The sequence below is a fragment of the Salmo salar genome, chromosome 16 (assembly GCF_965601325.2).
Source record: "Salmo salar chromosome 16, fSalSal1, whole genome shotgun sequence".
NCBI lineage: Eukaryota > Metazoa > Chordata > Actinopteri > Salmoniformes > Salmonidae > Salmo > Salmo salar.
The window spans coordinates 48,449,503-48,471,554 of record NC_138306.1 but is presented as its reverse complement, the minus strand read 5'-3'; the positions used below and the strand labels follow the sequence as shown (position 1 = coordinate 48,471,554).

The following is a 22,052-nucleotide window of genomic DNA, read 5'->3' as shown; positions in this document are numbered from 1 at the left end:
GCATGAATACCCCAAATTGCAGGCTGCAATTGCACCCTTCTCCCTTACTTCCTCTTAGCTGGAGAATCTTTTTTCATAACTATGCATGTCAGTTAAGAACAAATTCTTATTTACAATGACGGCTCGGGACTACATTGGTCAACCAACGGAATAAGAGAGGTACTGGGCTACACTGTTCTGACAGAGCTGTGAGGACTTAAGTTATTTACAATGAGGGCCCGGGACTACATTGGTCAACCAACGGAATAAGAGAGGTACTGGACTACACTGTTCTGACAGAGCTGTGAGGACTTAAGTTATTTACAATGAGGGCCCGGGACTACATTGGTCAACCAACGGAATAAGAGAGGTACTGGCTACACTGTTCTGACAGAGCTGTGAGGACTTAAGTTATTTACAATGAGGGCCCGGGACTACATTGGTCAACCAACGGAATAAGAGAGGTACTGGCTACACTGTTCTGACAGAGCTGTGAGGACTTAAGTGTGGGGAAGATACAGCCAACATTCTTGACCAGTGATTTTTTATTTATTTAACTAGACAAGTCAGTTAAGAACAAATTCTTATTTACAATGACAGCCTAGGAACAGTGTGTTAACTGCCTTGTTCAGGGGCAGAATGACAGATTTTTACCTTGTCAGCTCAGGGATTTGATCTAGCAACCTTTTGGTTACTGGCCCAACACTCTAACCACTAGGCTACCTGCCACCCTGTTGCAGTGAGGTTATTTTAGCAATAATAGTACCTATTGAATACCAATCAATGTACAGTATGTGGGTAAATTCATTGATTTCTTGCTGAATTACTACATTCATGATAGGTAGTTTATCCTTTGTTTTTTTTTACATTTACATTTACATTTAAGTCATTTTTGTTCCATACCAGGCTGCCATGGTGTGGACCTCTGTCAAACAACTTCCTCCCAGAAATAACAGAAATGTGAGCTGAGATTTCAAAAATCACATCAGGAGGCTAGACAACCATGTTGTCTTTTTGTCTTTTTTTTATTAGCATAACGTCTCAATTACAAGCAGTATGTTGCCGTTCTTCTTTAAAGCTCCATTCCTCTGGAATCAATACCATCACTGCAGCGATTGCAACTTCAACCATGTCAATCAGTAAACGGTGTGTGACAAACAGACAAGGGGAACATCTCAATAGTCCAAATGTCTTGCTCTCCCTGTGTCTTCTTAATCAGCACTAATGAAAAATATCTGTATGATGTAAAACCTGTCATCTCTCCCTTCTGTTTGATTCTGCCTCTTCCTTCTCCTCATCCTGTCTCCTCTTCCTCCAGATGAAATCCGGTGTCTAGTGATGTCCGATTGAACAACAACCTGCCCACTCGACTCAACTTGACCCCAACCCCTCCTCCCTACTATGTCTGACCACTGGCTGCTTTCTGTCCAACTTCGACTGCCAGTTGTACCCCTCCTCAAGAAACTAACACTTCTCAGACAGGTATCCTTTCTTTCTTTTCATTCTAAAACTTGATATAAAAACTGTCAGTCGGAACAGCACTGAACAAATCAGATTCAGTTGACTAAACAAACAATTAATTGTGCTATATCTTGAATATGTATTTATTTTTTTATTTCACCTTTATTTAACCAGGTAGGCTAGTTGAGAACAAGTTCTCATTTACAACTGCGGCCTGGCCAATATAAAGCAAAGCAGTTCGACACATACAACAACACAGAATTACACATGGAATAAACAAACATAGTCAATAATACAGTAAAAAAAGTCTATATACAGTGAGTGCAAATGAGGTAAGATAAGGGAGGTAAGGCAATAAATAGGCCATGGTGCCGAAGTAATTACAATATAGCAATTCAACACTGCAATGGTAGATGTGCAGAAGATGAATGTGCAAGTAGAGATACTGGGGTGCAAAGGAGTAATAAATAAGTAAATACAGTATGCGGATGAGGTAGTTGAATGGGCTATTTACAGATGGGTTATGTACAGGTGCAGTGATCTGTGAGCTGCTCTGACAGCTGTGAGCTGCTCTGACAGCTGAATATTACTTAGCCAAGCTTCTCGACCAAGATCTCTGTCTAGCAGTATAACACTAGCCCATCGTGTGACTTATTTACATGTTGCCACAGACAGGAAGTAGAATGGAGCGTGTGTGCGTAAACATTGACATCGGTTTTGATTTGAAGGGGATGGTAGCGTCTAACAATTGGATTTAATTATTTCCTGACCACTGCTCGGTGATGCAAACAACTCATTTATTTTCAGAACCGTCCACTGACCACGGATGTACCCTCCGAAGTGGTAAAAGTGTAGCAAAACAGGCACAGACACAGGTCGGTAAACAAGTCACAAGGTGGGTTTGTACGAAAGGTGGCCTCTCTCAAGCTATTCTCAATCTAGGTGTGACACATCATTCCTTTAGTAAATGCGAACACAGGGTTTTGTTTGGTTATTTCTGCAGTGGGTTTGTAACATGTGCGCCCCGTCCGTGGCATTCATTTGTTAGTGGATGACGGGTTGCGTTTTGGTTATAAGGGTGCTCTTACACTCTGTATTATATTTGTGTATGCATACCATTTGGAGTATTATAGCACGTTAGTGTGCCTTTTCAGTGTTTTTGGCCTGTTAAAAGAGTTAGTTACTATTAGTTGGTCAAGCCTAAAATGGCACCTAATTCCATTGTATTTATATGTATGTTATCCTGATATTAATGGCACTTTGTATTCTGCTCTCTCCTAGAGAAACCACACATTCACTCTTCCACAGCCATAGTTATGGATCAGTGGTACAGCCAGGAGCCTTTCATAGTGATCAACCCATAGCCCTGAACATACTCTGCCTGTTGTATACTGTTATTCCTCCAAGTAATCTACAAGTCAACCGTTTGTCATCATTGCATTCTGACAGACGCCCGGAGACGAGCACGCCCAAACCAAACGAGCAACCTAAGAATAATACAGTCCTTTAGCCCTTACAGGTGAGGAACCTCAGATATTCTCCTCCGATCAGTTTTGATAGGTGTTAGCAATATAGGGACAATTCAACCTGGCCTGGATCTACCTGTAACCTGTGTGTTTTCTTTCTGCATCCTACTATGCCTCTATGTCTCTTTCCCTTTCCCTTTTACTCTGCTCCTGTTCTTCAGTATCTAGGGGTTCTGCCATGCTCTGAGACACCTACCATATCCCTTCCCCAGACCTGGATCCACCTGATGTCCTCTCTGGGTTCTGCCATGCTCTGAGATGCCTACCATATCCCTTCCCCAGACCTGGATCCACCTGATGTCCTCTCTGGGTTCTGCCATGCTCTGAGATGCCTACCATATCCCTTCCCCAGACCTGGATCCACCTGATGTCCTCTCGGGGTTCTGCCATGCTCTGAGATGCCTACCATATCCCTTCCCCAGACCTGGATCCACCTGATGTCCTCTCGGGGTTCTGCCATTCTCTGAGATGCCTACCATATCCCTTCCCCAGACCTGGATCCACCTGATGTCCTCTCGGGGTTCTGCCATTCTCTGAGATGCCTACCATATCCCTTCCCCAGACCTGGATCCACCTGATGTCCTCTCAGGGTTCTGCCATGCTCTGAGATGCCTACCATATCCCTTCCCCAGACCTGGATCCACCTGATGTCCTCTAGGGGTTCTGCCATGCTCTGAGACACCTACCATATCCCTTCCCCAGACCTGGATCCACCTGATGTCCTCTAGGGGTTCTGCCATGCTCTGAGACACCTACCATATCCCTTCCCCAGACCTGGATCCACCTGATGTCCTCCATGATCAACCACCCTCCAAGATCCCACTTTTCATTACATTATCTACAGCTACTGTTAATGTCATGTGGTTTGATCTAATCTGCTAAGGACCTGTGCTTGACATATCATCCTGGGCACAGTGAGATACACAGATGGACTACATACACTAGCACTGGAAACACTCTAAGAGCAAAGAGAACAGCTGTGCCTGGACTTTACAGTCTCCCTCTTCAAGTCCAAATTCCGAGACTGGCTGCCTGTCGAGAGAAAGTGACTGGCAGAGCTACCTGTAGAACCACCTCTTCTCTATCGCACACGCCAGAACTGAGATTGAAATAAATCACCCATACCCTTCTGCCAAGACTGCCCCCCTCTCATATGATGTACTTTCATTGTCATTCATACTTCTGTTTTCTCAACTAAATTGTATTGTATTGTTGATGTGTTGATGTTAGCCTATACTCATGTATTTCAGTCTATAACTGCCATGTGGGTATATTAAATAAAGTCATCAAGTTCAACAACATGACCCACCTGTTCCACACAAAAACTACTTTTTCATATTTCAATCTTAAATATTGCCAGGTAGTTTTTTTCCCCACTGGGTGTTCATTTAATTAATTCATTGTTGTAAATCCCTTTTGGCATTTGTGAGTTCAACATTATTCAACTATCTGTGTACTGCATCGTATTCAACCACAAGTATACTGCTGTATTACTGAGCTATGGCATGTGGTGGGGGAAGGGGAACATAATCAGAATAGGACTAATAGCGTACAAGACAAGACACAGGGAGGGAAACTCAAAATAAAAATATGCCAGCCAGAGGAGCCAGTGTATGAATTAAACTGATTTGCACATAATGGCCGGGGACATTAATGCAGGAAAACTTAAATCCGTTTTTACCTCATCTCTACCAGAATGTCACGTGCAACCAGAGGGAAAAAAACTAGACCACCTTTAATCCACACACAGAGACGCGTAAAAAGCTCTCCCTCGCCCTCCATTTGGCAAATCTGACCATAATTCTATCCTCCTGCTTCCTGCTTACAAGCAAAAACTAAAGCAGGAAGTACCAGCGACTCGCTCAATACGGAAGTGGTCAGATGAAGCAGATGCTAAGCTACAGGACTGTTTTGCTAGCACAGACTAGAATATGTTCCGGGATTCATCCGATGGCATTGAGGAGTATATCACATCATCATCCCAGAAACACTAGACCCACTCCAATTCGCATACCGCCCCAACAGATCCACAGATGATGCAATCTCTATTGCACTCCACACTGCCCTTTCACACCTGGACTAAAGGAACACTTACGTGAGAGTGCTGTTCATTGACTACAGCTCAGCGTTCAACACCATAGTGCCCACGAAGCTCATCACTAAGCTAAGGACCCTGGGACTAAACACCTCCCTCTGCAACTGGATCCTGGACCTCTTGACGGGCCGCCCCCAGGTGGTAAGGGTAGGCAACAACACATCTGCCACACTGATCCTCAACACGGTGGCCCCGCTTAGTCCCCTCCTGTCCTCTCTGTTCACCTACGACTGCGTGGCCAAGGATGACTCCAACACCATAATTAAGTTTCCAACAACACAACGGTGGTAGGCCTGATCACCGACAATGATAAGTCAGCCTTTAAGGAGGTCAGAGACCTGGCCATGTGGTGCCAGGACAACAACTTCTCCCTACCATTGTGAGGTTGTGAAGAGGGCACAACAACGCTTTAGGAGACGGAAAAGATTTGGCATGGGTTTGGCATTTGGCATGGGTCCTCAGATCCGCAAAAAGTTCTACAGCTGCACCATCGAGAGCATCCTGACTGGTTGCATCACCGCAAGGCACTACAGAGGGTAGTGCTGCTGCTACTCGTTGTTTATTATCTATGCATAGTCACTTTACCCCTACCTACATGTATGTATTACCTTAATTACCTAGACTAATCTGTACCCCCGCACATTGACTAGGTACCTCCTGTATATAGCTTCGTTATTGTTATTTCATTGTGTAACTTTTTTTTGTAACTGTTTTATTTTTACTTTCGTTTATTTAGTAAATATTTTCTTAACTCTTATTTTCTTAAAACTGCATTGTTGGTTAAGGTTTTGTAAGTAAGCATTTCACAGTAAGGGCTACACCTGTTGTATTTGGCGGATGGGACAAATACAATTTGATTTGAAGTGTTAATAGCTTCATGGGAGCTCACTTTGTTATCTGAAAGGTGAGTTTTCTTTGCTATTTCGGAAACGAAGAACCGTTTTAGACATTACTTTTAATGTTGTTGAAATGTTAGGGTACCCAAAAGTAGTTCCAAGTAATGTTTTCATCTTAAACAGTGATATTGTTGCTTTGTTTACATAGTAGGAACTGAATCTAAAGACATTTTGGCTATAATGATCTCCAAAATCTGACGCTAATAGCTTCTCGAATCCCATTGGGACGAGGGGGGGGCATTTTGACAGGGGGACACTATTTGGCATGACATACCCCAAGGGGTGCACATTTTGGTTTTTGCCCTAGCACTACACAGCTGATTCAAATAATCAAAGCTTGATGATTAGTTGATTATTTGAATCAGCTGTGTAGTGCTAGGGCAAAAACCAAAACGTGTACCCCTTTGGGTTCCGAGAACCAAGTTTGGGAAACACATCCCTAGCAGGTTTAGCTGAAATGATGCCCCTGCGCGTGTTGGGGGAGGTATGGACATAAGCATGATAATGGAAAAAATAGGCCTTTTAAAGATGTCATTTTTTAAAACGTTTTATTTAACCTTTATTTAACTAGACAAGTCAGTTAATACAATGATGGCCTACCGGGGAACAGTGGGTTAACTGCCTTGTTCAGGGGCAGAACGACAGATTTTTATCTTGTCAGCTCGGGGATTTGATCAAGCAATCTTTTGGTTACTGGCCCAACGCTAAGCACTTTGGGCGGCAGGTAGCCTAGTGGTTAGAGTGTTGGGCCAGTAACCAAAAGGTTGCTTGATCAAATCCCTGAGCTGACAAGATAAAAATCTGTCGTTCTGCCCCTGAACAAGGCAGTTAACCCACTGTTACTAGGCTTTCATTGTAAATAAGATTTTGTTCTTAACTGACTTGCCCAGTTAAATAAATAAAAATATATATAAAAAAAATAGGCTACCTGCAGGGTACAAATATACTGCTCAAAAAAATAAAGGGAACACTTAAACAACACAATGTAACTCCAAGTCAATCACACTTCTGTGATATCAAACTGTCCACTTAGGAAGCAACACTGATTGACAATAAATGTCATATGCTGCTGTGCAAATGGAATAGACAACAGATGGAAATTATAGGCAATTAGCAAGACACCCCCAATAAAGGAGTGGTTCTGCAGGTGGTGACCAAAGACCACTTCTCAGTTCTTATGCTTCCTGGCTGATGTTTTGGTCACTTTTGAATGCTGGCGGTGCTTTCACTCTAGTGGTAGCATGAGACGGAGTCTACAACCCACACAAGTGGCTCAGGTAGTGCAGCTCATCCAGGATGGCACATCAATGCGAGCTGTGGCAAGAAGGTTTGCTGTGTCTGTCAGCGTAGTGTCCAGAGCATGGAGGCGCTACCAGGAGACAGGCCAGTACATCAGGAGACGTGGAGGAGGCCGTAGGAGGGCAACAACCCAGCAGCAGGACCGCTACCTCCGCCTTTGTGCAAGGAGGAGCAGGAGGAGCACTGCCAGAGCCCTGCAAAATGACCTCCAGCAGGCCACAAATGTGCATGTGTCTGCTCAAACGGTCAGAAACAGACTCCATGAGGGTGGTATGAGGGCGCGACGTCCACAGGTGGGGGTCGTGCTTACAGCCCAACACCGTGCAGGACGTTTGGCATTTGCCAGAGAACACCAAGATTGGCAAATTTGCCACTGGCGCCCTGTGCTCTTCACAGATGAAAGCAGGTTCACACTGAGCACGTGACAGACGTGACAGAGTCTGGAGACGCCGTGGAGAACGTTCTGCTGCCTGCAACATCCTCCAGCATGACCGGTTTGGCGGTGGGTCAGTCATGGTGTAGGGTGGCATTTCTTTGGGGGGCCGCACAGCCCTCCATGTGCTCGCCAGAGGTAGCCTGACTGCCATTAGGTACCGAGATGAGATCCTCAGAGCCCTTGTGTGACCATATGCTGGTGCAGTTGGCCCTGGGTTCCTCCTAATGCAAGACAATGCTAGACCTCATGTGGCTGGAGTGTGTCAGCAGTTCCTGCAAGAGGAAGGCATCGATGCTCTAGACTGGCCCGCCCGTTCCCCAGACCTGAATCCAATTGAGCACATCTGTGACATCATGTCTCGCTCCATCCACCAACGCCACGTTGCACCACAGACTGTCCAGGAGTTGGCGGATGCTTTAGTCCAGGTCTGGGAGGAGATCCCTCAGGAGACCATCCGCCACCTCATCAGGAGCATGCCCAGGCGTTGTAGGGAGGTCATACAGGCATGTGGAGGCCACACACACTACTGAGCCTCATTTTGACTTGTTTTAAGGACATTACATCAAAGTTGGATCAGCCTGTAGTGTGGTTTTCCACTTTAATTTTGAGTGTTACTCCAAATCCAGACCTCCATGGGTTGATAAATTGGATTTCCATTGATTATTTTTGTGTGATTTTGTTGTCAGCACATTCAACTATGTAAAGAAAAAAGTATTTAATAAGATTATTTCATTCATTCAGATCTAGGATGTGTTATTTTAGTGTTCCCTTTATTTTTTTGAGCAGTGTATTATTGGGCAACAGCACATAGGGCAAGAAGGTAGAGACAACAAAGCAGCCACAACTAAGAGTGTCCATGATTGAGTCTTTGAATGAAGCGATTGAGATAAAACTGTCCAGTTTGAGTGTTTGTTGCAGCTCGTTCCAGTTGCTAGCTGCAGCGAACTGAAAAGACGAGCGACCCAAGGATGTGTGTGGTTCGGGGACCTTTAACAGAATGTGACTGGCAGAAAGGGTGCTGTATGTGTAGGATGACACTGCAGTAGATATATCAGATAGGGGGAGTTATCTCCTCTGGACATTTATGTGTGCATTCTGTTGAACCGAATTTTGAGAGGGGAAAGAGAAAAACAAGAAGTAGGAAAAGAATGTGAGAGAGATGTAGCCTACTAAAAACTGTGTCAACATATGAACTTTTTGGGGTGCTTTTCCACTCTACAAGCGTGTGTGAGAGAGACAGCGAGAGTGGGTATTGACAGTTAGGGCTCTAAGATACATTTTCTTGTGATGCCAGCCAATGACTAGCAGAGTTAAAGCATAACATAGGAATTCACATTCATAGGCTCCTGAAATACCTCCTGAAAAACTGATGCGGCAGTACAGTATGACGATAGGTAGAAAGTGCATATCCAATAGAAATCCCCGATCACACGTGTAGGCGATGTTATGGCGGCGTTAGCTAACTAAACTCATGCGCTGAAACACCTCAATATAAAGTTGTTTTTGACTAAAATAAAAATGTCAGTTTGTCACTTTCACGAGGTTGGAGTAATTAAACTACTCAAGACATTGGCTCTTATCTAGGTTGTGCCTTTATATTTCGAGAAAATTATGAACTAATTATACATTTTTCACTTCTCTCATTGACTTCTCAAACCCCAAACATGGCCTGTATGGTCTGTTTCACAAGCGTTCCCGGAAGTCTCACGATGTTGCACCTCTGGGTTTAGAATGTGTGTTTTTACGCCTGCTACGGTAGTTTACATTGTGTGACGCTTGGACTTTGATACTGACAGGATGGATGTTGGTGGTCATGAGCCGTGACCACACTGTTTGTCTATGGTCGTGACAGAGGGAGCTGCGCTGACAAAGAACAGAGGACAGAAGGAAATATTTCAGCAGTTTTTCTTTTTTCCACCATCAGGCCTAAATGTCAGGCATCTTTTGAATGTCTGACATTGGCTAACTAGCCAATCTGCTAGAAAATATATATATTTCAAATAGACTCACGCATATATATTTAGCCATTTAGATATTTGTTTTGTTCACTAGGCCTACTGATTATTGACTATTCATTTAATGTCGGCATATGCCTTTGAGATTTACCTCCCAAACACTACTTTTAAATATGGGATCGAAAATGGTAGGCCTAAGGACAAATGAGACATGTAGGCCTAAAGTACACCTAATGTTGGACCTAAGCTTGCATCTCTGAGCATACAGTATACTGTACCGCACCATACCCACATCGAGTGCCTCGCCTCCCGCTTTGATGGATGACCCTGTAGGTTGCTGGCGCACTGATACCACCATATCTCTGTCGGCGAGGTGGTCCTGTGAGCTTTACACCTAATTCTGCCAAGTTTCCAAAGGCATCCGGGATCCTGTAATGACTGCACTGAGGTAAAGACATTTTGTATTCCTAGTTGAATTAGTTAGAGAGCGTAAACAAAGTACAAACTTTTTTTACATTTGAATTTCAATAGCTCCTTGGTCATGTGACCTACTGACCTCAAACAAGGTGCAGAATGTCCACTGACCACCCTTCTATATTGCACACCCTTTAGTTTGTCCATTTCCATCTCACACGATTTTACATTCATTGTTCAAACATTTTAATTTCAATAGCTCCTTGGTCATGTGACCTACTGACTTCAAACAAGGTTCAGAATGTACACTCAGTGGGCCTACATTGCACACCCTTTAGTTTGTCAATTTTCATCTCACACGATTTTACATGAATTTTTCAAACATTCTAATTTTAATAGCTCCTTGGTCATGTGACCTACTAACCAAACAAAATTCAGAATGTCCACCGACTACCCTGTATATTGCACACCCATTAGTATGTCCATTTTAATCTCACGCAATTTTACATACATTTTTCAACCTTTATCATTTCAATAACTTCTTGGTAATGTGACCTGCTGACCTAAAACTACTTTCAGAATGTCCACGGACTGTCGGAGACAGGTGCCGCGAGGCATCCAGTGCGGTAACGCAACCGATCCCGGAGAAGCTGGCGGAAGCCCCGGGGAGAGTTCTCTTTTCTTTGTGAAGGGAATGGCGCCCTGGAATGGGTTCGCCCCGAGAGTGGGGCCCAAGCCCTGGAAAGCATTGTGGTTTCGGCAGCATCTGGTGAGCTCTCCCTGGCCCTTGGAAATCTGGGGGAGAGGGTGTAAATCTCACGTGGGCCGTACCCATATCCGCAGCAGGTCTCCAAGGTGAACAGCCTCTGGCAGGTGCGGAGTTTGACTGGGGCGGTACACCTGTCAAATGGTAACACAGGTGTCCTAAGGCGAGCTTAGGGAGGATAGAAACTTCCCGTGGAGCAGAAGGGAAAAATCTCACTTGAGACCGTGAAAGCGGGGCCTCACGATCCTTCTGAATTTTGGGCTTTTAAGCAGGTGGTGTCAGAAAAGTTACCACAGTGATAACTGGCTGCCAAGCATTCATAGCGACGTCGCTTTTTTATCCTTTGATGTCGGCTCTTCCTATCATTGTGAAGCAGAATTCACCAAGCTTTGAATTGTTCACACACTAATAGAGAACGTGAGCTGGGTTTAGATCGTTGTGAGAAAGGTTAGTTTTACCCTACTCATGATGTGTTGTTGCAATAGTAATCCTGCTCAGTGCGAGAGGAACCGCAGGTTCAGACATTTGGTGTATGTGCTTGGCTGAGGAGCCAATGGTGCAAAGCTACCATCTGTGGGATTATGACTGAGCACCTCTAAGTCTGAATCCCCCCTAAACGTAACGATACCGTAGTGCTGCGGCTCGTCGGTTGGCCCGGGATAGCCGGCTCTGAGCCGTTCTTGACGGGGTTGGTGTGTAGACGGATGAGTTGCTGCCCCTCTCCTGATGCGCACTGCATGTTTGTGGGGAACCTGGTGCTAAATCACTCGTGGACGACCTGATTCTGCGTCAGGGTTTCATATGTAGCAGAGCAGCTCACTCGCTGTGATCTATTGAAAATCAGCCCTCGATCCAAGATTTTGTCTGGGACGAAAGGCATCTTCCTCCACCATCCTCTTTCTTTACTTACGGGTGCACAGAGAAGGGCTAGGGGCCAGAGGCCAGACACAGAATGTGAGAGAGCCCAGGCAGGTGGGTAGAAGGCATAAGACATTGACATTGGGCTCTGGATAGGTAGGGGGCTAGGTGGTGGTCGCCCATCCGCCCGGGCCCATCCTCTAGTCAGGTTGGGACTCGCTGTGGAAGTCAAAAGGTCACCAGGTGCACGAGGCGGCCTCCCCCAAGGCGGGGGGCACTCAGAGTCCAAGCAGGGGCGGACTCAGGGGCTGGGGGCAGCACTCAGGCTGTGGAGGTTGGGTTGGGGACTTAGTCTCTGAGCGGATAAAAGTAGGCGGGTCACCAGGTGCACAGAGCTTGCTTCAGGATACCAGGTGCACATGGACGCCTCCATCAAGGCGGGGGGAACTCCGAGTCCAAGCAGGGGTCAGTAGGTCACATGACCAAGGAGCTATTGAAATTAGAAATATTAAAAAACATTGAAAATTCATGTCAAATTGTGTGAGATGAAAATGGCCAAACTAAAGGGTGTGCAATGTGTAGGGCCACTCAGGGGCGGAAATCCCAGGGGGGACGGGGGGGACACGACCCCCCCATCCTGGGAAAAATATGATTTGTCCCCCCCAATATATCACTGAAACATAACTATGTAATTTAAATAATATTAATAATACGCAATGAAAGCAATTGTGCTGATTATAGACACTTAATAGCGCGTTTTTAGGTTTCAAAAGATTGCGACCCCCCCACCCTTTGCCTCACAATGGTTTGATCCACTGCCAGTTCCTTAGCTTGCTAGGTAACAGAGAGGTCATATCTACTGTCTGAAAGGCACTCAATGCACGTAACTGATGTGAGGTTAATCCAGGCAATCGCGCACACACACTAGCTGAATATGCAGAGCTAGGGTGCAAATATTAACTATTAAGCTAGCTAGTACCTATTCCATTTATGTGGCGTCGTCAAAGATGGAATCTTTGCTATCGTCAATTTATTCCAAGATCAGCACGCAGATGATGTAAGTTAGTGCTTCAAATTCCCTGTGATAAGGTTAGCGATAAACTGAAATCCAAACTGAACAGAACTACACTCTCTTCTACCATTGTCTTAAATATATTTAATGGTCTCGTTGCAAAAGCTAAATTGTCGCAATGGAACTTTTATTTATTTATTTATTTTATTTCACCTTTATTTAACCCGGGTAGCAAAGATTATAGCAAACACCACTGAAACTGAATTGGTGCTCGCTAGCTTTGCAAATGTAGCTATTGTTGGAAGCCAGCCAATATGAAACAAACTATTAAAATTACAAAAGGTTGCAGCATATGTTGTGTAAATGGTGAACTCATACAGCTGTCAACTCTTGTCATTTTAATCCGTTTCACATTTGCTAGCTACTTTTTAGATCGAAGCCCAAATAGAATGATTGAAGATGATAGAAGCCCATCTCCTACTGTAAATAACCTACACACTGTGTGTGTAGCCAGCCAGCCAGCCAGGTAGAAAAATGGCAGAAAAATAAAAGACAGACATCAGAGTATTTTTCAATACACCAAAATGCATAGTAAGAACCCTAGTAGCCTAATATCTCAAAGACTAGTTGATAAAATGTTCATAAGAAAGAAATGAAATTCTAATGGAAATGTTTCACAATGATGTCATTAGGCAGAGCAGGCAACAGATGGCACACAGACAGCAGAGTTGGGGACAGATATGCAGGGACAGACTGGCAGAGACAGGGAGTCTCAGGTAAGTTTGTTGAGTCTTTGTTTGGCAACATTATGAAAGGTTCTCAATTTTTTTTACTTGTAAAATAGGAACATAATTGGAAAATGCCATGGATACCCCCACTCTCAACTTAAACTGGTGACTGAACTAAGATTTGTTAAAGGCAATGGTATTGCTGTTGTGATTAGTTGTGTAATTTTGGGTACCGGTAGTTAGGAGTACGGCAAACACCTTATTTCTTTGGTTCCTCAATATACATTTACCATATTACAATGTAGGCTATGTGTTACAGCACTACTTTTGGTGTCCCCCTCAGGAATTGCTCTTGAGAAAATTTCATGTAATTGTCCCCTCCAAAGTTGATATCAGATTTTCGCCCCTGGGGCCACTGAGTGGACATTCTGAATCTTGTTTGAAGTCAGTAGGTCACATGACCAAGGAGCTAGTGACGTTTTTAATTTAGAAAAATTCATGTAAAATCGTGTGAGATGAAAAGGGACAAACTAAAAGGTGTGCAATATAGAAAGGTAGTCAGTGGACATTCTGAACCTTCTTTTTGTCCAGTAGGTCACATGACCAAAGCTCTATTAAAATTAGAATGTTTACAAAAATCATGTAAAAACGTGTGAGATAAATGGACAAACTAAAGGGTGTGCAATGTGTTGGCCCACTGATTGTACATTCTGAACCTGGTTTGAGTCCAGTAGGTCACATGACCAAGGAGGTAAGGAAATTAGAAAGTTTAAAAATGTAATGTAAAAACGTGTGAGATGGAAATGGACAAACTAAAGGGTGTGCAATATAGAAGGGTGGTCAGTGGACATGCTGAACCTTGTTTGAGGTCAGTAGATCACATGACCAAGTAGCTATTGAAATTAGAAACATTGAAAAACATTGAAAATGTATGTAAAATTGAATGAGATGAAAATGGACAAACTAAAGGGTGTGCAATGAACCTTGTTTGAAGTCAGTAGGTCACAACCAAAAGGCTATGTGTGTGCAATGTGAGTCTATGCCATCGGGTTAGCTAGAACCAGTTTTGAAAGTTTTAAGAGTAATGGTTAAAGAGCTATTGAAATTTGAAAAATGTGATTTGTCACTATGTTGACGGTCCCTAACTGCTGTTGGTGGACGTAAGGAAAACTACAGGCGAATGAATATCCGTCGAATATCCAACATGAATCTGTCTTTACCTCGGTAATGACTGCAACCCCTGCAAAATTAACCACGCAAGATAAAGGCTTCTGATAATTTAGCTGATTTAGCCTACTGTATACCCTGTTCTTTTCTCTGTAGATCTATATGTTTATTTCATGTAGACTGTTTAGCTATAAGAATAGACTACATCATTGTAAGGCCAGCTAAATAATAATGATAACCATAATTGGCATGGTAGGTTACCAGGTGTAAGCTATGCTGTTTCAATTGAGGTTTTTCATGCAAACCTCTCGTGTGAATATTGAATATCTGGCCCAAGAGACACTTGTTAGAGATAATTGATTGACAGTGTTCTGAGTGTTGTTAAATGCATTAACTTAAGAGTTTGATCCAAATTACAGAGTATTCATTAATTATCATTGTTGCACAATATAATATTATCAGAAATACATTCAGAAGACCAATGTTATTAATTGTACATGTCGCATTCATTTATTCAAATTCATGAATGATTTTAGCATGCACTGTTTAGTTATTCCTCCGTCATAAAAGGTGAAGATATTAGTCAAAACAAACACGGCCTAATAGTATTTTTCTCAAGTCAACATCCTCACTGATATGATTTTAAATACGCCCCATTGCTCTATAATTAATTTTGGACTAAGCCTTGGAGCATTTTACAAGGCACATGGGATGTTTTCCTTTCAAATTTACCGCTTAGCCTATATTTCAGTGCATATCCATTCTCAATAGGCCTATAAGACCAACAACAAAAAATGTCCTCCCATTTGCCCTCGATAAAACGTCAAATAATAATGAATAATTGTATAAATAATGGTTAGGGGGCCGCAACTGCGCGCCCTTATCTCCCGTCACCACATTGCACCGGTGTTCAGCTCGTTCCCCACACTAAACGCCACACTGGACATGATGTGGAATTATATAAAACCTCACTTCCAGTTTCCACACAGTACTTCAGTGAATCTAAAACCTCAGACATGGACGACCCTCGACAAAATGGCTCCACACATACTCTATCAACAACACTCCGGCTATGGTAAGGACAACACACCCAAATAGGCATTATCAAGTCATATTTGTTGTTGGTGTGGATATGTTATCTGTAATGGAAATATAGAAAATGGTTTATCATTGTTCGTTCCTATTTCGGATTGACAAATGCAGGCCAATTTGTTTCTCGGTCAAGGTACACCAGTTAGCCTATCGATTTGGCGTTCACTTTATCTACCAATATAATAGGCTTCGATATTTTCCTTTTTTATTCGTTTAGCAACATATCCTCAGTCAATTTCCACTATCCACATACTTTGGGAAGGCTATAGGCTAAGAATAATTTGTGGATGATAATTTCATTCTGATATAGGTTACTGAGCAATAGCCTAAATATATTTAGAATATATTCGTTATGTAGGCCCAGTCTAAAGATGTTATTAATCCCTACATCTTTATAGGCCATTGTGAAACAGAAAATGACCACTCTGTTTCTGTAGAAATATGTGAAGCTAAGGTCTATCTACATAGTTTGGCTATGGAATGAAAAGGTTTTCGCCTTACATTTTGTGCACTCTAAAACCTGATTCAATTAGGTTGAAACGTTCAAAACCATAGGTTAATAATGAATGATATCCTAACATAAACGTCGCAAAAACGTACTGTATACCCTGTTCTTTTCATTACATTTTAAGCGCACGAGCTATAACCAAAACAATATTGGTTGTGAAAAAAACTACACTTATTCCTTTAGCAGCATGGGAAGAAATAACATTTTGCAGCACGGAAGAAATACATTTAATTTGAAACTAAGTTATGCTCAAGCAACAAAGTAAGAATATATAAAATAAAATACATTCAAAAGAATAAGACAATGAACGAAGAATTATGAGCTCAATTGAAAAATATGTGCTCAAGAGTGGCAGAGGTTATCATTGCAACTTAATTTGAGTGTGGTATAGGCTGCTATATTATAACGATAATGATCCAGTGAAAGACAAAGGCTAATTATATTGATGTTTAGTTTAGTGGACCCATGTATGTGAAATGTTATGTTGTCTATTGTATTTTGTCTAAGTCTATTGTCTGTAATAGACATTAAAAGGAAGCGTTATCTCTGCGTGGACATTTAAAAAAATATATACATATTTTATTTTAGACAATTGTCTTAAAAAAAACAATTAAAATATACATATTTTTTAAATGTCCATGCAGAGATATCGCCTCCGTTTAACGGCGCGACGACTGTTGGGCAAATGCAACAATGTGGAAGAATGATTAGGACCCCTCCCTGTAAAACTTGTGCGTTATCAGAATTGTTATCCACCCTGCCAGTTAATAGTAGCTTATAAAGTCAGGGTCACGTGAACGTCGAGTACCAGTTAGAACAAAGCCCGGTAGCCTACGCTCCATTATTTCTAATGTACAGGCCAACTAGAACAACAACTGTTTTAAAAACACATATTCAAAAACCGAGGCTTTAATACTATTCTCTAAAGTAGTAGCCATGTCATGTGATATGATAATTCCCATCTGATGGACTACAAGAGTGCAGTTAAAATAGTTCATTGTATTATAGCCTGTAATTGACAAGGGCAGCAGTAATACTACAGTGTGTTGAAACAGTTAAACACATTGATAGTATAGGCCTATGCACCCACCTCTAGACCAAGAACAAATGAATGGATGCAGCTGTCTGTCTGCTGATTTGGTTGATGAGTTGGCGCGCGCGGGATTGACAGTACTGGAGCCGCAGTGTCGCGAGCGCAGGAGTCTGCATTTTTGTATACAACTATAAACTATAGTTTATTCATTAGAACATTTGTATATTCATAACAATAAAGCATAAACATAAAAGCTATCTTGTTTTTGCAGGTGACATCAAGGATTAATATCGCCAGATGAGTGGGGTCTTTTCGATGCTCAACTCAGTCAATCTCGGATAAGCCTACAATTAAGCCTTTGCGTTTTTACTAGGCTATTTCATGCATTTTTACGCACGGTCGAATCTATCGAATAACCGTTGAAATGATGGAAAAACTGAAACCAGAACTTAGGCATCTCAGTCCTATGGTCAATGAGTGCAAGTCCCCACAGCACGACAGCCTGACTACTTCCATAACAGGTCGTGTCAGTGGGGAGGGGGGCGAAGCTGTTAGCGAGACACAGGAAAACACGACGGCGGCGTCGGGGGACTCAGCTGAGAGGAAGCGCGTCCCCAGGGAGCACTGCAACGGGACTATCTTCATTAATGGCGTTGCCAAGGAAACGGCGTACCACAGCGAGCTAAAAAAGTTAGTACCGGTTATCGAATTGGCCAGGGGAGGAGGGTCGGTGGATATAAAAGCTAGGGAGCAGACGGCAGACATTAACCACAAGGTACAGACCACGGAGCTGTGCAGACCGCCGATACCGCCACTGGCTTCCCGGGACCCGTTGTTGAGCGAAACTCGAATGGTGCAGTTGAGCCCGCTCGCCTTCCCTCTCCCTGCACGAGCGATGCTGTACAGTAACTTTGCTCAACCACTCGCCACCATGAACAGGTAAGGCATACTAACCGTTTGGAAATGTTTTATGTCCAAATGATGTCCGTGGTCTTGAGATGTTTATGCTGTGGGCCAGCGCAATTATTGTTGGATATGTTTTGTATTTATGTAGCCTAGGCCTATCCCAAGTTTAGGCCTGAAATGTGCATTCCGATTTAAATTGTTTTCATTATTATTATGATTATTGTCTATTAAATAATGGTAATAATAATGATGATTCGTGTTATTATAAAAGCTTTGCCTCTTCCATTTCTTACTTTGGCAAATGGAAATGCGTAGGCCTATATTAACTGTCATAGTTATGTCCAACAATATCACCAGTATAAAAGTCTATAGATATATTAATGTGTGGTCTAATTTCACACTTCTTTCTCTAGTGGCTACGGTAGCGAGACGGAACAGTATGGCATGTACCCCAGCCATCGGATCAAACGACGACCTGCGCCTTATGAGATTGAAATCAACGATGATAATGGTAAGAGTATTTTAGATTTTAATAATTATGTCTAGGAGTTTCTGGACAATAGTCATTTTAAAGAGAAAAGCTGCATCAGGAGAAAAGCTGCATCATGCAGAAAAGCTGCATCAGGAATACAGAGACTGACCACTTGTAAAGTGCTAAGGCACTGCATCAAGTCTAACTGTCATACCATCAAAGTGTGGTTTAACACAGAAAGCTGACATCTGGGTTGGTGGTCATTAGACCGAAGGAAAGGGCATTCAGGGAATGACAAACACAGGTTCTGGAAGGCTGCAGTGCAGGCTTTTGTTCCAGCCCAGCTCTAACACATCTGATTCAGCTATACTGTACATACTGCTGGTGTATGCAGACAGTGTATTATCCTCTCCTCCTCTCCCTCTCAGGCTCGCAGCCCAAAATTGTGCGGCGGATCTTCACCAACAGCCGTGAGCGTTGGCGCCAGCAGAACGTGAATGGAGCATTCGCTGACCTCCGCCAGCTCATCCCCACCCACCCACCCGACAAGAAGCTCTCCAAGAACGAGATCCTCCGACTGGCCATGAAGTACATCAACTTCCTGGCCAAGCTACTGGACGACCAGGAAGGTGTGGTGGGGGGCGGCAACGGCAGCGGTGCTGAGGGGGCCTGGGCTCCCGAGGGCCATGAGGAGAGCCTGGTCCGGGAGGAGCTCCTCCAGGGCATGCTGTCATCCAGCAACTCCAGCTGCGGGAGTCTTCTGGGCGGGGATGGGAGTCCCGACAGCTACACCGAGGACCAGGACTCGTATGTCGAGTCTCGAACGCAAACCTCCAGGGTTCTCCATCCTCACTCTGGACTCCATATGGATGAACGCAACCACAGATGACTCAGCATTTTCCCTAAGTAGAGAAGAAAAGAGACGATGTGAGAAGCAGGAGGTTGGCGATTTGGAGCATTTTTCCACCTGGGTAGAGAGGTGTCAATAGGGTGTGTAGAATGGCGATGCATTTGAGTTGTGTACAGATTTGCTCTTTCTCTTCTTCCTGTTTTGCTCAATGGCTCTGTCTGTTATTGGCCAATCCAGAGGAGGGTGTGTTCTCTGGTGGAACATGAGACTTTGTCCCAGCTGCTGTTGTAAGCAGGTGATGGATTTGGAAGTCATGAAAGTACAAACTAAGATGAAAACGAAGAAAATATTTAAAAATAGTGAAGGTGTTTCTGGAAAAAGGCATGAAATCGCAAAATGGTACCTTTCTTGTCTGAGGTGAAAGTTTGTTTAGGTACACTGCTTGTCTCTAAACAAGAATGAGAACTGTGTTCTTAAGTACTACAGACTACTAAATGTAAGTGATTTGTCTTCATCTTCGGGCCTGCTAAAGTTATTTTGAGTTCCTTTAGAACCTAACATTTGGGGTTTATCAAATAATAACATCCAGACCTGAAGTCCAGAAATGGTTTTCTTGAAGATCACCTCATTAGTTGTTGGATGGCACAGTTAATCCCCAAGCACAAATAGTTATTCAGTGAGATAACTGATAATAACCGATAATCGGTCAAGACAAAAAAAGTGTGAGATCTCAGTGTGGCTGTCAATGTTGGGAGAAGAACAAAATGTTTAAAAGTCTACTTGTTAATGTGATATTCACATAAACCACATGGTTGCAATATTTACCATACAGAATGAAATTGAGATCATAAGTACGACGCACATGCACACACACACACACACACACACACACACACACACACACCATTCGAAGTTAACTGAGAGCCAAAACAAAGGAGGAAATCATTCGTATCCAATAACAGAAGAATAAAACAACATTATAATGTCTCTGTATCAAAAGCTATTTAAAGACAGGTACAAGCATTCCACTCTAAGTGTACATAAAACAGATCATGGAAAAATGTTTTAACTGCTTCTTTCCCTGTCAGATTTTTTCACATTCACTTCTTTCATTTATCATTTATTGATAACATTCATAAAGTAAGTGTTTTACCACTGTATTTAACATAATGTACATGCTATTTCAGCAGACTATTGAGTAACCAGAATTGGTACCTTTTAATTCTATGATGTATTAAATATAAAGGGTTATTTTTTTTGTGTGTGATATTTTGTAGGATAAAACCTTTCCATCTATAAATACATGCAATGTTATATCTCAGAGAATTGTATGAAACCACAAAATAAAAAATGGAGAAAAAGAACTTGACAAATGTGTGCTGTTGTGCGAATCATTTCCAATTCATGTTATATTTGTCCGTCGTCTATTAGATAAGTGGGTCTATTTTACTTGAAACATTTCTGAAAAATACAAGTACTAAAACCAACCATAGAACTCCATATAGAATCATAGTGAATTATAGGATCTCTGTGGGTAGACCCCTCACAGGAAGATGCTTCCCATTTTTGAATTAGAGGCCTGTCTGCAATCTGCATGGGCAGTAGTTTGTAAACAAAGACATGGTGTAAACATTGTTCAGTGCATGAGTTTGATTGAATTCCAGTATATTTCAATGGCAGTAGTTTAATTTATGCCTACTCCAAACTGGTTTTCAAATAGAGATACAGTACATGGAAGGAATTGGTATGAGGAAGGAATTGTATTTATTATTATAATTTTTGTTGTTGTTGACCCCAACCCCCAAAACTATCCATTAAAAATGCCAATCGTATTTCAACCCATTTTTAGGGCAGTTCCCACCATTTGAAATTCCAATCCCTAAAGATGACCATGGCCTATCATCATTGAATAATCCATCCACAGACAGACCCCACAATCAGGATGGATGTCTCTTCAGATGAGATGCAATGGGTCCAATGTAACCTCCGTGTTCCCACCATATGAATTGACCACTATTGTTATTATCCACTAATACGATTGAGATAGAGTGGAAGGTATTTAAGGGGGCACTGGGGAGCAGTATGTCATTACAGCTCTATGATGAGTGGAGCGATGGTGTGGATGACTGATAAGAATCACAGCCAATGAAAAAGCCATCGGAGACGGAGAGGTTAGGGTACTGGTCCCGTAGGGAATGAAGGGGTGTGTGTGAAATAATGACGCATCACCAGTTCCCATCTCGGTCTACGGGCATCATTTTAATTTCAGGGGAACATGAGAAAAGAGCCTAATGGTTAGAAGCAGAGATATACCGTCTCTTTATATATGGCTCTGATTGTAAGAAAACGAGTATATCACACAAAATGTGAGCATGTGGGTAAATATTATATGTGTATATGTGGGTAAATATTATATGTGTATATGTGGGTAAATATTATATGTGTATATTTAAGCAATAAGGCCAGAGGGAGTGTGGTATATGGCCAATGGCTGTTGTTAAGTACGACACAACGCGGAGTGCCTGGACACAGCCCTTAGCCGTGGTATAATAGATATATATCACAAACCCCCGTGGTGTGTTATTAATATTATAAACTG

General features: G+C 42.6%; 1 protein-coding gene and 1 long non-coding RNA gene across 2 annotated transcripts; both read left to right on the top strand.

The window, feature by feature from the left end:
- Positions 1–2,114: 2,114 nt before the first annotated feature.
- Positions 2,115–4,270, top strand: LOC106574084 (uncharacterized). Its single transcript, XR_001321468.3, has 3 exons — positions 2,115–2,335; positions 2,722–2,959; positions 3,128–4,270. It is a non-coding gene; the product is annotated as an uncharacterized LOC106574084 (long non-coding RNA).
- Positions 4,271–15,476: 11,206 nt separating this feature from the next.
- On the top strand, positions 15,477–20,817 carry LOC106574039 (T-cell acute lymphocytic leukemia protein 1 homolog). Its single transcript, XM_014149554.3, has 4 exons — positions 15,477–15,667; positions 17,497–18,164; positions 18,545–18,642; positions 19,032–20,817. The coding sequence occupies exons 2-4, from the start codon at positions 17,650–17,652 to the stop codon at positions 19,490–19,492; spliced, it is 1,074 nt and encodes a 357-aa protein (XP_014005029.1). The 5' UTR covers positions 15,477–15,667; positions 17,497–17,649; the 3' UTR covers positions 19,493–20,817.
- Positions 20,818–22,052: the final 1,235 nt, after the last annotated feature.